Source organism: Corvus moneduloides, chromosome 25 (assembly GCF_009650955.1).
Source record: "Corvus moneduloides isolate bCorMon1 chromosome 25, bCorMon1.pri, whole genome shotgun sequence".
NCBI classification, from domain to species: Eukaryota; Metazoa; Chordata; class Aves; order Passeriformes; family Corvidae; genus Corvus; species Corvus moneduloides.
In genome coordinates this window covers 4,823,698-4,840,658 of record NC_045500.1, presented here as the reverse complement: position 1 = coordinate 4,840,658, position 16,961 = coordinate 4,823,698, and the positions used below count along the sequence as shown (strand labels likewise).

The following is a 16,961-nucleotide window of genomic DNA, read 5'->3' as shown; positions in this document are numbered from 1 at the left end:
GCTCTCTGGACAAAACAAGCAGCCAGCCAAGGAAGGGCAGTTTATTTTCACACTTTCTAACTCTTTCCACACCTGAGTTTTGGAAAAGCAGTGCTTGAAGGTGTCATTAATCTCAGCCAGCCCCCTGCTTTTCCATTTAAAGGGCACCTGTGTCCTACCGGGGACTTGGGATGCAAAATAAGGTTACTGTGTCTGATGTTTACATGGGAGACAGGAGTGCTCGGCTTTACGTGTGTGAACAGCTCCCCGAGAAGCCTCGGGGCCGGTTTTGTGAGTCAAATCAACTGCAGAGAACATAAAACCACTTTCAAACCCGAGGCTGCTCTGTCGGGCCCGTGATTTTGCCGGGGTGTGTGTGGGTGCTTCGCTCTCCTGGGGTGGAGGGAGCATCACTCCCACAGCCCAGGGCTGCGGCTCCCCAGAGGGTGGCAGCAGATGGGAACGATTCCTCCCTGCTCCCAGACCCTTTCCTGCTTTGGAAACCCTGCAGGATGACCCAAGCAGGACGGACATTTAGCGAGGCTGTTTTTAAAGCCAACCTGCGCTCAGGGGCGCTCAGCCGGAGATAATTTCTTCTCCAAAAGGGAGCAAACAGCGCTGGAAAACACTTGGATGCCTGTGTTTTGAGCGGGGGCTGTTTGAAGCAAGCAACTTGCCCTTGAGTCCTTCCTTGTTGCCTTTCAAAATCCCAGGAACAGTCATTTTAGTGGAAAGGACAAGGGTCTGTCTGGCCCTCAGGAGGAAAAGCCGGAAGGAACAGAACAGCCCACTCGGGTCATCTGCTGCCAGCTCCTGGATGAATATTTCACCAGGATGCTTGGAAAAAAAAAAACCCTATAGAAAACAAGGTGTTGAGAATAATTTATTGATGGCTCAGGCCGCTGGGAGAGGAATGAAGGCAATTTTGGGAACAGCTTGGCTGAGCCCAGTGAGGGAAATTTTGCCTAAGCCCCAGGGAAACAGCAGCAGCGCTGAGGTCAACCTCATTTTCATTTCCCTTCCACTGGCAAAACTGTTTATCCTACAGAATGAGCTTTTAAAAGTCAGTAGTGGAGTTGCTGTGCTGGTCTCCTAAATTTGGGAGGGCCATTCCCACAGCTTTGTCCACTTCAGCCTTTTAACTGCCAAGTGAAAATGTGGACAAGTGCAGCATTAGAGCTCTTTAACTGGAGGAACCCAAGGCAGGGGCCATGAAAAAGCCCCACTAACTCTACCTCAACCTTAAATAAATGTTTGCTGTTCTTCTGATGGCCCCAGCTGATAAAAAGAGATAAAAAAGGGCTCACAGACAGGGAGAATGGGAGGTGCAAAGCCCTCTCCCTGTACAATCTACTCTCAAAAACTCTCACACTCAACAAAACCCTTTTCCACACCTGCGAGGGGGAAAAAACTGTATTTAGCCTTGCTCTCCTCCTGCTTTATAGAGATCATTAATTTTCTGCATTAAGCTAAGCTGAAAGGGAAGTTGTCTTAATTACAGAAATTTAGTGAGACAAAGCAGGCGAAGGGGGTTTCTTGTAATTTGTTACCAATTAAGTGGGAGGGGAGGTTTATGTGCTTTTTGAGCGTGCCAGAGAAAAGCCGAGGATGTGATAGTGCTGTGTGCAGGTCTCATGGACAGAAAGGTCTCCTAGGAGAGAGACCCCTGGGTGTGATCAGGGGGCAGCAAGAGGGGTTGTCAGACGCTCTTTATGGGCTGGCTGTGACAATATGCTGGGTCAGGAGAGCGTTTTTCTTCCTGCTGATCTCCCAGTTCATGTGGCCACGAGACAGGAGCCCGTGAAGCATTGCCAAAGACACCAAGTGCAGTTCTGTCAGCCCTTCTGTTTGCACAGGTGAGGGCAAACAAATCCTTCTTTTCTTGCTGGCCCCTGTTTTGTGCTCACTCCTCACAGGTAGGGGAAGCTGGAGAATGTCAGGGCCAAAGGAAGGGAATTCCCTGTCTCCTTTCACCTTTCCTCAGCACCTGAACCAGGAGCTGCTCTGCTCCTGCTTTGTTCCCTGAACTCATTTCTAAGTGGCAAAAGGGAGGAGAACAAAACCAGCCTGGTGTTTTTTAACATATTTAGCAGCCGGTGCCCTTTGACTTCCTTCCCCAGTCCCACTGTGACTTTTCCCCAATCTAATTTATCTTTAACGAAGTTTGAAATTAAATTAGGGATAATGAACTAATTAAATTGAACTGGCACACGATTCTACCACCTTCCCCCACCTGACTTCTCCCAATTGCCTTCGTCTCCAGCATGACTCCATGCAATTCTTCATTATCTGGGTTACACCCTCCCCTCTCAGTTTTATTTCCAAGAGCTTGATTAAAGGGGATGTCAGCAATCTATCCATTTCAGACAGCCTGGCAGATTACCTTTAAACAGGCTTTATTTGATTGAATTAGGGAGCTTTCATTTCTGCCATGACTTACTCTCAACCCTTCTCCATCCCTCCACACCCAATTCCATCTTTTCTCCTGTTTGCAGAACAACTCTTTGGGTAACAGGAGGTGTGCAGCAGCTGACCATGTCCTGTACTTTTAATCATCTCAGAATAATGAGTTCTTGCTGGTCTGAAAGTGAAAAACTCCTTCTCAGCGACCCGAGCATTTCTCTGCTGTGTTTTTTGGGAAATCTGAAGATTTTACAGGTGAGAGTTGGATGGGTAATGGTTTTTTCTCTGCTTGGCCAAGCTGAAGGCAAACACATTTTTGCACTCATGGAATGTGCTCACCTGTGTTTTCCTGGCTGGGAAAAGGCCCTGCTGCTCAAAACCCCTGAAATTTTGGGCTGCTACTACCCTGACCCTCCTCATCTGCTGGTTTTGAATTTTGGAATGCAGCACAGGCTGATGGCCAGGAAGAAGCAGCTCTGTTGAGTGACAGCCACACAAAGCTGCTGTCCCACTGTGGAGCAGCCAGTGCAGGGGCTGTAGGTGTTGGGGGACAGAAAATACACTGGGAACCCAAAAAAGCAGCATTTCCTCATGGTGTTGGGAGCCTCGCATCCTCTCCTCCCCTGGGTCTGAACTCCCCACTCGGGGCATTCAAGCTGGTTTTCCACTTCCAAGTATGGCCATGACTTTAGGTATCCCTGGGCATGTTCCTGCTCTCTTTGATGCTTTATCTGTGAGGGAGTTCTTGGATAATCCCCATCCTGAGTGAAGAACAAACACTGATGTGTCAGGGATGAGCAGGAACCAGTGGTCCTGAGCTTGGGCTTCTGTGAGGACAAAACTGAGGGCAGGTGGGACAGAGGGACTCGCCCCTGGGTTCAGGAAATAAAAAGATGGAGCTGAAATTCCCAAAATACAGAGCAAGAACCTATGAAGAAGGGTGCATTCAGACACATGCAAGTATTAATTATGCAGAAAACTTGCTCAGAACGTTGCATTCCTTCTCACAGCATGCTTCTCTCTTCCCCTGCTGCCTCTGGTACGTACCTGGTCTGTGTTCCTACAGCACCTCACACCATCAATCACCCCAAACATTTCCCTCCTCGCTGTTTCTCTCCCAAATCCTCCTCTCCACCCTTTTGGAGTCAAGGCAGGGCTGATATCCTCATTTAAAAATGGGAAACTAATAAGGAGCCACCTCTTTGCTTTACTTCTGCAATTTGGAAATGGGAACCTGAACCCTGGTCACTGATTTGTTGTGCTCCTGATCCAAGTCTGATGGTTTCCAGCTATTCTTGCTGCAACAGGGACAAGAAGTTCCCAAGCAAAACCGAGAGCCGGAGTGTGGGGAGGTGAAGGGGGAGGAAATAATTAAAAAAGCATCAAAAAAATTGAAATTGCCCTGATCTGTGGTGTGTCTTAGCAGGGAGATTACACCTTCAAAGCGCCATATGACTGGCTTTATTTTTACTTCAGAGAGACTGGGAGGATTTCCAAATTTGGATTTGGAGGATTACTGTCCTTTTGCTGACAATAAAATTCCCCTCCCTGGGGAGGACGAGGCGAGACCTCCCAAGATGGATTAGGGAGCTCTTGCCTTGTTTGGAGCAGTGGGAGCAGCCCAAGAATCTGTTGGGAACGGGAGGTGAGGACACGAGGGACAGTGGCTGGTTCAACCACCCCTTCCTCAGGGCTGGAATTCTCATCTGAGACAGGATGCAGGAGGCTGGAAGTGCCTGGGAGCTGCCCAGCCCCTCTGTCCAGTGACAAACAGCCCCCCCCACACAAATGGAGAGAAGGAAAAGCCAAACCAGTCCAAAACTTACTGTCCACTCTCGCTCGTTACGTCTACGAAGACCTTGATCCTCATTCTGGGAGCAGGAGTGGGTGAGACACCGCAAGAGAGAGAGGTTACGGATCTGCTCCGGCCGGGGCTGCTGCAGGCACTCACCTAGGAGGGCTTCAGCTACGGCAGGGGAACTACAGGGCTGCTTCCAGCACGGGAAAACCAGGGAAACAGGGATAGAGGCAAACCGGAGCAGCCCCCTGCACACGTGGCACCCGGGTGTGTGGGTGCTGCACCCTCACCCACAGAGTTCCTCATCTCAGGGAGACCCTCAGCAACAGGATTGTCCAGGGGGCTTTGTAGAAATGCCATTTTCCTCCTGCTTATCCTCGTTTCCTTCCTTCCCTTTATCTTCTCCAAGCTGTCCCTTTCCAGCCCCAAGCTGCCACTTCTCTTGAGCCTCCTTTGGTCTACCTGGGGTGACCAGGAGGGATTCAGGGACCTGCAAAGCACCTCTACATTTGCCGTCTGCCTTTTCTCTTTCCCTTTACACCCACAGCCCCTTCCTGCTGCTGGAAAGGCAGCAAAATAAAGGGGAAGGAGCAAGGCAGAACCTGGAGTCACCACAGCTTCGGGAATACGCGGGAGTGACGGAGAGCTGGAGCCAAGGAGAGGGGTACCAGTGGCATTTCCTTGGCCAAAAACTCTTCTCATCATCCAGCAAAGGTGGGAAAGGAGAGATGTCTCCCTTTCAGGGACCCGGTGGCTTTAACAACTGAGAAAAAGCTGTGATTATGGGGCAAGGGAATGTAGGAAGAGCTGAAGTCACCCCTTTCGACTAAAAAACCAGCATTCAAAGGGTCACTGGAGATGGTCCAGAAAAACCAACTGAGCCCTAATCACTCCCTGCCACAGGACCTGAGCTTGAAAAAGTTTGGTCACACTTGATCAGGAGAACAGGGCTCAGTCTGGGTCTAGTTTTGAGAAGGAGAACACCAAGGGAAACAATCTCTCTCCCAAGCACCCAAACTTGCCACCTGCACCAAGGCCACGCCACGCCAGCCCTGTTACTGTCGCATGCAGTCGCTCTCTGCCTGCCTCTTATCCACGGAGTCTCTCAGCTGCAGGAACCTTTAGGTGTTCCCATATTCTCTCACATCCTCTCCCACCTTGTTCTTTCACACATGCACATATGCTCCGTCTTCTCTACAGTTACTTCCACGTGCACACAAGCTCTTTTTTTTTTAATTTCCCTTTCCACCAGCCCCCTTTTCCTTTCCCTCCCCTCCTTGTCCTGGCCTGGAAAAGCCCTCTTAGCATCTCTGACTCCTGATTCCTCACAGGTGCTGCAGAAATTCCCCAAACCAGAGCAGGAACTTCCAACCCACCTGGAGCCGGGGGCAAACCCCTGCTCTGACACGAAGCCATGAACCCTCTGCCCCTCTCACACATGCCTGGCTGCAGGAAGCGAAGGGAAACACAGAGAAAAGAGCATGCAGAGAGGCAAGGCAAGGCAAAGGCATTCCTGGCAGCACCCCCAAACACCAGGGCAGTGGAGAGAGAGACAGAGCAGGCAGGGAGGGACAGACGGGACGCAGAGGGAGCGCTCCACAGGGATGGAGGAATCCAGGGAGAGGGCAGCGGTGACTTTGAGGGGTGCAGTGAGGAAGGCAGAGTGCCATGTGTACCTTGAGGCCAGAACTGAGGGGAAAGGGCCTAGAGTGACATGCGCTAGCGTAAGTTGGGCTGGATGGTTGCATACTCGACTAGGTCTCCGCCAGCATGGATGGAGGTCCGAGGGCTGGGTGACGCGGCCAGAGCGGACGTGTCCAGCTCTGCATACTGGACATCACAGTCCTTGTTGCCAGGGTTCTGGAGAGAAGAGAGCAGCAAGGCGGTGGGGGGACACGAGGGAGGAGTCGGGGGGAGGTGGGGAGTGAGGACGGAGGGTCCGTGCAGATGGTGAGGGGTGAGACAGGACACGGGGGGTGAAGGGGAAGAAAGAAGAAAAGGGTGAGGAGGGAGAGGAGGAGGAAGAAAAAACAGTTAAAAAGAGGGAGGTAGGGAGGTAATGAATAATCAGTCAGGTAAAATCCCAAATCAAAGCAAAAGTCCCGAAGGCACTGCTCCCCCAAATGCAGAGCTGAGTGACCCAGCCCCGGCTGGCAGCACTCCCAGCCACTGCCCCTTCCCTGGGGCTGCTCCCAGCAGCATCTCGCTGCTCTCGTCTTCCACTGAACCCCTCTGGGATCAGCATTCTCCTTAGCTGGGGCTGGATCAGTGAATTCAGACCTTATCACGCACCTGAGCTCTCTGTTTTGACCCAAGAATTTGGGATTCATTGCAAACTCAGGTTTGGGGACATGAGTGAAAATCATTGGTTTGAGTTTTGGGGTTTGGGAAGGAGATACCAGGAGGGAATGGCTTTAGAGCCAGAACTCCAAAGGCACGGCCACAGGGCAATGACACTGCTTGGCCACCACGGCTGTTTCGCCCCGGTGTGGGGACTGTGGAGTTCTGAAGCGCCTCTTTTAACACGAGGCTTGGCTGCACAGCTTGGCACTGCAGATTAACTCTGCAGCACGGTTTTGTCATTGTAACACGGCCTAAGAGATGCTGAAAGCATCCTCCTTTGGCATGGAAATATTTCTGGGTGTTCCTTCCCTAAGCAGGCTTATCAGCAAGAACTGCATGAATGGAGTATTATCCAATTTGTCTGATCATTCCTAGCCGGGCATCCTTCATGCAAATACTAACGGGAGAAGCCTGGAAGGCAGGATGGCCCAGAGAGCTCGTGGCTCCGTGGGGAATACGGATCACCAGGAGGAGCCTCGGTGCCACACACCCACGGTGTGAGGGGGATCCTGGCTTCTTGCCCCGTGGAGTTTCTTTAATCCTCACTTTTAGGGCTGGTTTCGGTGCCAGCATTAGCCAGGCATCTGCTGAGCCTCTCTGAGAGGAGAGAGTTGTCTCATCCAAACAAAACAGCTTTCCAGGCTCTCTCTCCCCTTTCCAAAATGGCTGCACCGCATGGCAATGATGCAAAAGGCGTTTAATTTGAAAATGTTTTTCTCCTCTTTGTTTGGAAGTGTCCTCAGCCACCCACCAGCTGTGGCTGAGCCGTTTTCACAAGTTTATAGCCCTGTGATGAGCTGGTTGAGTGCCTGCTGCTGGAAGGGGTTGTTCAGTCAGTGATTATCCCTGCCTGCTGCGCTGGCCTGTGCCAGGGCTCGGCTCTCTGATCCTGCCCCTCAGCCACGGGGATGAGGGGAATGATGGGGAATGGGGCTGCAGCAGCATTCCCAGTGCTCAGCAAAGCTGGAGGCTGGAGGAGCAGAGGGCTGGAGGTCACCTCTGCCCTGCCCTTGGTGGCCAGATGGCAGTGGCGCGTTGTTGGCATGAAAGCTGCGCGTCCTATGGAGCCTCTGCCTCGTGTCTGGACCCAGAGCTTGGCCATTTAGGAATATCAGCAATGCCAGCTCCAGTCCCAGACCTAAACCTAGGCCCTGCAGAGCTCTTTCCCCTGAATTTTGTGTCTCAGTACCTCCCCTGCTCCTGGAGAAAGGCAGACTAAGTCTCACCTCCTCACTCCTTGTCTACTCTGCCTCACTCCTCTCCCGCTTTCTCCCCACAGGAGGTGTTTTCTCCATGGATTTCTCTCCCTTTCTCCCACTCTTGGGCTCCCTCCTGCTCCTTGCTGCCTGTTGAGAGCAGAATTTATTACAATATCAATAATGTGCCTTGTATACAAGGCCCGGCACTGCCTCACGCAAGCGCTCGGTGTAAATCAGCGCCATCGGCACCCCGGTAATTGCCCTGCAAACCCAGAGGAATTATTTTGCTGTCTGCAGCAATGAAACTTCCCCTTCTACCTGTGTAAATGGGCCCTGCTGACACGGACACTCATCACAGCTCTGCTCACTCCTGCCTCCACCTCTCTCTGGCTCCTGCTGCCTCTCACACACGCCCGGAGCATCCACCTGACACGAAAGCACAGGCAGAGCGCACCTGCCTGCACCCACACACCTCAAACACACTCTCCATCCCCTTCCTGCTCTGATATCCTCGCTGTTACCCCAAAATTGCTCCGAGAAATCACTGCAGGCAGCCCCGCCACCCCTACACGCACTCCTGCAGCCTCAGTGTCCACGCCGCTGTCCTCGGGCGTTTCAGGGCTGTCAGCTCTGTGCTGGCTTTCCCACAGCCTGCAACACCTGAAAATACATATTCATTCCCAGTTCTGCTCCCTCCTGCAGGTATCCTGACCCTGCTGACGTGCCCCAGCCTCTCCCTTTGTCCTGGTCCCCTGCCAGCACACGTCCACACACACGTCCCTGCACACCCTCTCTGGAGGTTCCTCCTCCACCTGCCTCTTTTATTTTCTCCTGGCACCTCTCCCATTCCCCCCTCCCTCGCTCTTTTCCATCTCTAATCACTCCCTGACTCCCGTTCTAGTGCTGTGAAATCGCCAACCCCAGGCAGTGCCTTTCATGCCGCCTCGTGATAAATCTGGTTTATCCCAAATTACGAGGTTTTGCACAATTCATTTAAAGCTGAGTGCACCCTCCCCGTTTTCCTGCAGAATCCGCTCCCTTCCACTCTCATCTTCTTCACTCCCCTCCCAAGCCGAATCTCCGGATGAAGTACAGGCAGAACAAGAATATCCTGCCTTTCTGCTGTGCCTTTCCCTCTCAAGGATCCCAGAACCACGGATACCCCAGAGCAGCCACCTGCATCTGCATTTTGGGCACGGTGGGAGCAGGGCTGTGCCAAAGTGAGCCTGGCAGAGATCAGGGATGTGCTTCCCTCCTCATCCTCCAGCTGACCCAGCCCTCGGGTGAAGGATTGGGCAGCTCTCGCTCCATCCCGTGGTGCTGGTTTGGTAACCACCACCATCCCTACTGCTGTTCCCTGGAGGTTCCCACTCCTCAGACTCCATGGAGGCTTCTGCAGTGAAAAAGGGGTGAAAAAAGTGATGCAGGTCACTTTTTTCCTTGCAGGGAGGAAAGCAAAGCTTGTTCCTTTGCAAAGCGTGGCCGGACAACACCACCCACCCCTGGCCTGGCTGTGGCAGCGTGTCCTGCCTGTGTGATCTGGGAAGAATCCAGCCAAATCAGCACTCCTTGGCAGCCAAGGACACCCTTCTCTCCCTTGCCAGTCCCAAACTGGAACAGCCAGCTGCCTGCCCAAAGGATGCAGTGGTTTAGCAAGGAATGGGAGCAAGCTTCATCCTGCTGCTGGGGCAGAGAGCCAGAGCACGGCGCAGGTACGTGATGGGCGAGCCTGACACGCTCCTGGCCAAGCTGACCAGGGACAGGGCTCATCCACAGCTGTGCCAGGCCCGTGCCAAGAGCTGTGGCAGCAGCTGGAGTGCCCCAGACACCACGTCCTCACTGCAGAGCCAGTTCTTCGTGGGCCAAATGAAACGAGAGCTCCACAGTCCATCACCTCCTGGCTGAATCCACGGGTGAGGAGCAGCCGGTGCCAGGCGTGGGACATGGAAATGCATCTTCTCCGGCCAGGACTGGGAGCAGCAAACTCTGTTCCCATGGTTACGGAGCAGCAGCCCATCAGGCCCCATCTCACATCACTAACTCTGCCACTTAATTAACTGACTGCTTGTTATTTCCCAAAATGAGCTCCTCCATCCCCCTGCTTGTCTGAAATTCAGCTTCCAGAGGCTTTCCAAGCAGTTGTCTTGCTCCAGCATCCTGCGTTTCATTTAAAACTCAGCAAGGATTAGAAAGAGCTGGGGACCAGCCCCAGGACTGAGGGAGGGCTCCAAGGGGGAGTTTTCCCTTAGGGATGAGGTAAATAGGATCACATCCACCCAGCTCAGCACAGAGCTGGGGCTTTTGATTTCCAATGCCCTTGGCACCTGCCTCGCTGCAGACTCATGCCAGCTAAAGGGCACTGGGCCCTGTCCTTCCATTATCTGCACAGGAACACACCTGGCAGGGTCACACCGGGGTGAACTGGGTTGTAATTAGTGGTGTTCATAAAAAATTACTCTGGTCTGGGCTGATGTTTATACGCCTTTCTCCAGCCAGGGAGTTGACGCTGCTGAAGCACCAGGCTGGGCGTGCAGTGCTCTGAACTCCTTGTGAGGAGGAGTTTGGGAGAGACCTGAAGGATTTTCACTGGGATATCTTGTCTCCTATGGATAAAAAGACAGAGCATCCCCATGCCACAGGGTGAGGGAGGGAAAGGATATTGTCCGAGGCGTGGGAGGAGGATGGTTTTCTGGTTTCTCATCAAAAAACCACTCAGATCTTACCTGTTTTCTGTTCCCTGTGCCTTTGCATCTCACATTTCCTCACTCCTTGCAAACCAGCCTTTCCCATGTGACTGCCAGCATCTCCTCCTGACCCTTAATCTCTCCCTGCTGCTGCTGCCTCACATTAACATCTCCCCATCTGAGGCTGAACAAATCCACACACCAGAAAAACAAAAAAAAAAGGGTTTAAAGAACTTGTTGTCAAGTGAGAGTCAAACGCTGGCACACTCTGCCCTGCAGATAATTGCTTTGTGAAGCTCTCACTGCTGCTTCCCGCAGCTGCAAACTCTAACAGGGGCTCCTTGCAGGAGGTGAGGAGTGGCCAGGGTGGGGTAGGCGGCTCTCAGGTAGAGAATTTGGGGTGGGCAGGGCATTTTACTGAGGGATGAGCCGTAAAGGCACAGCTCTGGGACCTATGGACAGCTGAGATCAGAGCGTGGAGGCTGCTTTCCTCCAGGACAGGGCAATCCTGGGCTGTGGATGGTGGGGATCTTTGTCTTTTAGGGTGAGAGGTCCTGTGAGCCAGGTGGGGCAGGGGTGAGGTGCCAGCAGCACCACTGCCACCCTCGGTCCTTACCACTTTGTCACTGTAGGGAGAGGGCTCGGGGGCTGCCATGTCATAGTAGGGAGTCTGCAGAGGGAACTTCTGGATCTCCTCCTCGTGTTTCATGTTGTCCAAGTGAACAACCTGGAGGGGAGAGAAGAGGGATGAGAAGAGCCAGGGTTATCCTCTGGCACAGCTTGGGGCAGCCTCGGCTTCAGGTGCCACCACAGCTGAACGCCAACCCCTTCAGAATTCAATATCCACAGAAGGGGCGCAGCAGAATCCAAGTTACAGCTTTCAATTAGTGCCAGACTCTGGGAATTCTGGGGGGACAAGTCACAGAGTCACTGAACCATAGAACAGTTTGGGTTGGAAGGGACCTTAAAGATAATTTAGTCCCAACCTCCCACTAGACCAAGTTGCTCAGAGCCCCATCCAACCTGGCCTTGAAAAATCCGTACTTTCTGCCCCTCAAACTCACGCCAGGGACTTCTTTGCTCTTGCAACCCCCGTTTCCCAAAATCCAGGCACTGTGGACATTGCTTGGAATCAGATTTCCATGCCAGAGGAAGGAATTTGCGGGTTTTTACCTGGATGTCTTCTGGAGTCAGGTGGCTTTTCATGTCCTGTTTCCTCTTTGGTGGAGGGGCAGGTTTGTGGGACGGAGGCAGGTCAATCCTGCAGGGAAAGAAGAGGCTGCTGAGCAGAAAGCAGGAGAAAAGGTTCTGCTGCTTTGATGTGCCCAAGGGTCTGATGGTGTTTGTCACCAAAGTGCCAAGACAATCACATAGATTATCCTCAGGCGGCCCCCTGTGCCCTTTGTCTCACCCCAGTTAGAATTGTTAATGGAAATAAACTCCCTCCTAGCATTCTGTGCCTATTCCAGGCAGATCCCCATGCCAGGCTGCAGATCCCGAGGGTGCAGCTGGGATACCTGCTTGGGAATGGCTCCACATCATCCCATGGCACATGGTTTGTGCTGTGGCTGGGAGGTGCCAGAAAGTGGTAACGAGGCAATGCCAGCCCCAGTCTGGCAGTTTATCTGGGATGGTAGCCCTGCCATGGGCTTCCCAGTAGGAATCTGAATCCTCCTCATGGGCATGCTCTGCCAGGCAGGGACATCCATCCCTGACCCTCGCCAAGGATCGGCTTTTACCCCAGAGCATAGGGATTGGCAGCCACGATAATCCCAGCCTAGAGACTGTCTCTGCACATTCTGTTCACATGCACAGATGCGTCTAATCCTTTTACAAAACTTATTAAAACTCTGATCCACTAATTAGCTGGCTGCCCCCCTCCCTCCTCTCCGTGCAGACTCTGATGGGGATGGGCGCCTTCCCTTGGATTCCAGCGTGGGACCGGAATGTGCTGGTGGCAGGGAGGGCAGAACAGGTCCCCGGGGCTCTGTAGAACATTGACTTCATGGCTCTACAGAAAAGAAATGCTATTACCTTCGGGATCAGCCTCCACAATAGAGGCAGCACCTCTGCAGAGCAGGGCACGGCTGCGTTTCTATTCTCAGCTGAAGTGGCTCTTCCCCGAGCCTGGTGGAGGGCCATTGTGGGAAGTGGATTGTCAGAATGCATCTCCATCACAGGCCCGCTGCTGTTGATGCAATTTCACCTTGTGGTACTATTTTTTTTTTTGTTTGTTTGTGTGCCTTTCTGCATCTCCTGCCACTCCCCTGCTCCTCTCCCCAGCCTCTCCCGCTATCCTCCAGTGCCCTCTCTCAAATGGGATTAAATGGAGCACAAAATGTGCCCAAGGTGTAACAACAATGAGGTGGGGGGTGGGGAACATAAAAGCAACCTCTGGGCGCTGGGCTTTCCGTGCCTCCCCTGTGAGGTGGGAAGGGAGGGAGGGGGTGAGGAGCTGGTGACAAGACAGAGCTGTTCAGCAGAGCCCAGGGTGAATGCTGCTGAAGAGGTTCCTGCTGCATAAAGTGACATCCACACCACTCAGTTCCCTGCTGGGATCTCTGCTGCCCTGTGCTGGGCAGAGCAAAGCAAGTCCTGCCCAAGAGGAGCCCCTGTGGTGGCCTCTGTCCCTGCCATGGCCTGAGTTTGTGTCACCCATAGGTCCAAATCTGCAATGCTGGTGGATGTGAACCCATTCCAGACTCTTTGGGGTGCATTCAGAGGAGCTCAGGGTCTATCAGAGACCCCTTTCTGATGGCAGGATGTGATTCAGTCTCACTCAGGAGCCTGAAGGCATTGAGAAAGGAGGAACAGGATTCTCTTTACGCATGGAAGGGACAGTGGCACTGAGCCTCTGCCCCAAGGACGTGCCACAGCAAACCCAGCACCTGGGGGGCATCCCTGTGATGGAGAGAGCAGGATGGGAAGCACCAGGAAGCCCCAAGGAAGGGAAGCGGATCAGAGGAACGAGACAGAAACAGCAGGAAAACGTTTTGCTGCCAGGTATTCCCCTTGTGCAGGTAGAGGAAGGGCCAGAGGTGCTGTCCCCCAGCCCCACAGCACCACCACCTCGGTGGGCAGGGATTCTGCTACTCACAGGTCGTTGTCAGTCCCGGAGCGGTTCTTCTGCTGCCGCCTGTAGACGATGATGACGGTGACGGCCACGCCGATGATGAAGACGGCGGCGATGACGCCTCCCACGATCCCAATGATGCCTCCGGGGGCACTCTGAGGTAGTGGCTTGTCTGCAACACACGGGGAAGCACAGGGGAGAGGGTTAGAGCACCAGGAAATCCAGCTGGTACCACCAGGGATTCCAGGAGCAGAGGTGAGGATGAATTCCGAAGTTTTCCCGAGTGTCCCTGTCTGGCAGCTCCATGGAGGGAGCCAGATCCTGTTGAAACGCAGAGCTCAGAGCTCAAGAGGAACAGAAATTGTGGCTACAATTGTGTCTCCAAGAGTTAAACACTTCCTCACTCGGCTCTGCAATTTCATCTTCAGGTGTTTATTCCTGGATCCGCTTTTCTGCCTTTGTTCAGGCCTCAAAGGAAGAAGGGTTTAGAGAATAAAGGTGCTTCCAAGCATTCATGTGGACCTGCTGCTTGATACTGTTGAAGTATTTTGAAAGCCTTCTGCTGGGCTTTGTCACAGCGTCCTCACTGAACTCCTGGTGCTGCTGGAATGTTCTTAAAATGAGCTAAGGAGCAATGCTCAATTTATTGACGTGGAGCAAGGGTTTGCACACCCCAACTCATTCCAAAAATGATGTCCTGAGTGCAGGATTTAGGGGCAGGAGGGAGATAGACCCAATCTTGCATTTCATGCCCTGCTCTGTGACCTGGGCCAGTTCCTTGGTGACAAACACCGGCCTCATCCAAAGGAAAGCCATCCCGTGGGCCCGATGGGAAAGCGCTTTGAAACCTGCGATAAAAGGATTTAATTTGCTCTACCTTCCAACCTAATTAAACTTGAAAACTAGCTAATTGGTACTTTGTACTTACAACTCCAGCAGTGATGAAAGGAGGAGATAATTGGGATGGAGGAAGAAGAAGGAGGAGGATGAAAAGATATTCAGGGGAGGGGGGCAAGACAGGGATGAGGGAACAAGGGGCTTTGTAGAACTCGTCTGTCACATCTAATTTTTGTACTTTTCTTAATGCCCTGGCTACCGGCTGCTCTTGGAGACCAGATTGGGCTCATGGACCTTATTCTGCAACAATTATGGCTTTGGCTACCACAGTGAGAGCCAGCATCTCCCCTAAACTACCCATCCCCAAGGCCTCGGAATTAGGCCCACTTTCCTGTGCAAAGTGATAAAACAAAATGAGTGTGGCTATAAAACATCTGCACACATTCCCAAACCACACAGGACAACGAATACAGGACTTTTCAGGGTAAAAAACCTGCCTTTTACTCCCACTTCCCCTCCACGGATCCAGCACTCGCTTCTCGCCCTGTGCCGAGTGCAATGGCAAAAGGGCTGTGCTGGATCATTTCCAAGAGAGTATTCCCAGATCTCCCCTCCCAGCCAGCCTTCCCCAGCTCTCAGATTCGCTGCTGTCATCCAGGAGTGAACTGAGGTGTGCAAACCTCTCCCTGGGAACCGCCCCCTGCTCTGGTCGATCCCGAGCCGCAGCGCGGAGCTCTGCCGCGGTGGCTGTGTGGGCACAAAGCACCGCAGCTCCCAGCGCTGCTGCTGAGGAATTCTCCCCAGGAATTGCTCTGACCCCGACGCCCCATCCCTTTTCCCACACCGTGCTGCTTTTCTCGTGCCAAACTGTGCCACCCCGGAGCACCCATCGCTCAGCATCCCACCCCCTCCCCACCCTTGCCCGGTCCTTAATGAAGAGCTCCGAGCTGTGTGTCTTTGGTGGCAGCGTGCTGGAGTCATCAGAACTCACGGTGGCAGCCACTTTTCTTCCTCTTCCCTCCTCCATAAGCCACACCACCTTGTAAATAATATTGGTGCCTCCAGACAGCTCCCTCAGAGCTGACACGCAGCCATCCAAACCCCCCGGCCCAGCGTTCGGGGTTGTGGCTGTAAAGAATGTCCCAGTCACAGCGGCTGGGGCATTTCTGTGATGGATTGGCCCCTAATGGCTCTGGGGATGGCAGGGACCGAGCAGAGAAGGAGCAGAGAACATCAGCCTCCTGCTGCCACTGTAAATCAGGTGTGTGCAGGGGAGTGAGAGGAGAAAGAGGGAAAGGAATTAAATAAAATGGATCTCCAGGAGCTCAGGTGAGGCTGGGTGATAGCGGGAAGGGGCTGAGAAAATGCAGAGGGGGGGAAATATGGCAGAAGAGGGAGAGGTAAATATGGGGCAGTGGGTGAAGACAGTGAGGGGAGGAGGAGAGTAAGGAATGAAGGAGCACAAGGAGAACTGCAGGTGCTTCGGGCTGCTGTGAGAGCCCCTCCTCCTTTTCAGTCTCTCTGCGTGAACATCCCGCTGTCAGAGCCCATCCCAGGGCTGTGTGGCCTTGTAGGGGCAAGGACCAAACCCTGGGACAACAAACCGTGCCCCTGCAGGTGCGGCTCTCCTCGCTGAGGACAGTCTGAGCCGCCCGAAAGCGTTGCAGGGGTCCAGGCAGGGAGATGTGAGAGGTGACAGGGCAAGAAGAGGAAACCCCAGGAGATGGGGAAGATAAATGAGAGAAGAAAGTCCCGAGAGAGCAAGAAAATGCAAAGATTAGAAGAAAATGAGGAGTAGAGAGAAACCTTCTTTTATGCTTGCTCTTCCCTCTTTCTTTTATTTTTTTTCCCCTTTTTAACCTATTTTTTCATCTATATCCCCTGTTTATTTCCTCCTGGGGAAGAGCTGTGGTTGGTAGTTTGGAGGGCACCACCAGGGCTTTTCTGGAAGTCAGGGTGGCTGCAAGAAGGGGCGTTTCAAGTGAAAGAGGAGAACACCAGGAAGGCCTCAGGAGATGCCCACAAGTGCCAGCTGAGGATTCAGTTCCACTGACAGGGCTTTTGGGCAGCCCTGGGAAGATGTTTGCAAGGCTCGTGAATCAGGATCAGAATAAATTGGCAGGACAGCTCAGGGGCCTCCAGACGGGAGTGGGAAAAGGCTTTGCCAATTAAGAATGCAAACCCCCGTGCTCTGTGTCACGCTTGAATAATTTAAAACTCTCAAAAAAAAACCCCAAACCCCACAACTTTGTGTGAAGCAGTTGGCAGTGAGGCAGGTACCGGAGAACCCAGAGGGGCTCAGCAAACAGCTCAGCCTTATCTGGATGTCTGAGGGCTGCTGGGAAACTCCTTGTTCCTGCTGGAAGCTGAATTAATTCACAGTATTACAATTAAGGAGAAAAGAAGGGCGTCCCACCCCCAGTCTCTTTCAGAGCTGTTTTGTTCATTACTTTGTTCTCCCACGGCTCTTCTGGAGATGGAGGCAGACCCAGGGAAGGGAGGGAAGTGGTTATCTCTCCACGATGCATCATTCCCAGTCACCTGATGGCGTGTGCGTGCCTCTCCAAAAGGAGCCGCCAGCAGAGGAAGATCTTTGCACCAACCAGCCCCACTAAAACGTTCTGCGAGGTGCTGATACCGCGATT

At 52.9% G+C, this 16,961-nt stretch overlaps 1 protein-coding gene across 5 annotated transcripts in view; it reads right to left on the bottom strand.

The window, feature by feature from the left end:
• NECTIN1 (nectin cell adhesion molecule 1) overlaps positions 1 to 16,961 on the bottom strand; it is a 91,769-nt gene that overhangs the window by 4,259 nt on the left and 70,549 nt on the right. The window contains exons 6-10 of one of the 5 annotated variants that reach the window (XM_032134015.1): positions 13,504 to 13,651; positions 11,580 to 11,667; positions 11,023 to 11,133; positions 5,931 to 6,040; positions 4,209 to 4,253 (exon numbers count right to left, since the gene is read on the bottom strand). In XM_032134015.1, coding sequence (XP_031989906.1) covers positions 4,209 to 4,253; positions 5,931 to 6,040; positions 11,023 to 11,133; positions 11,580 to 11,667; positions 13,504 to 13,651 — 502 coding nt within the window. Of the gene's footprint in view, positions 1 to 4,208; positions 4,254 to 5,856; positions 6,041 to 11,022; positions 11,134 to 11,579; positions 11,668 to 13,503; positions 13,652 to 16,961 lie in introns of those variants that run through there. The other 4 variants (XM_032134018.1, XM_032134012.1, XM_032134017.1 and 1 more) reach the window with 4 other exon arrangements.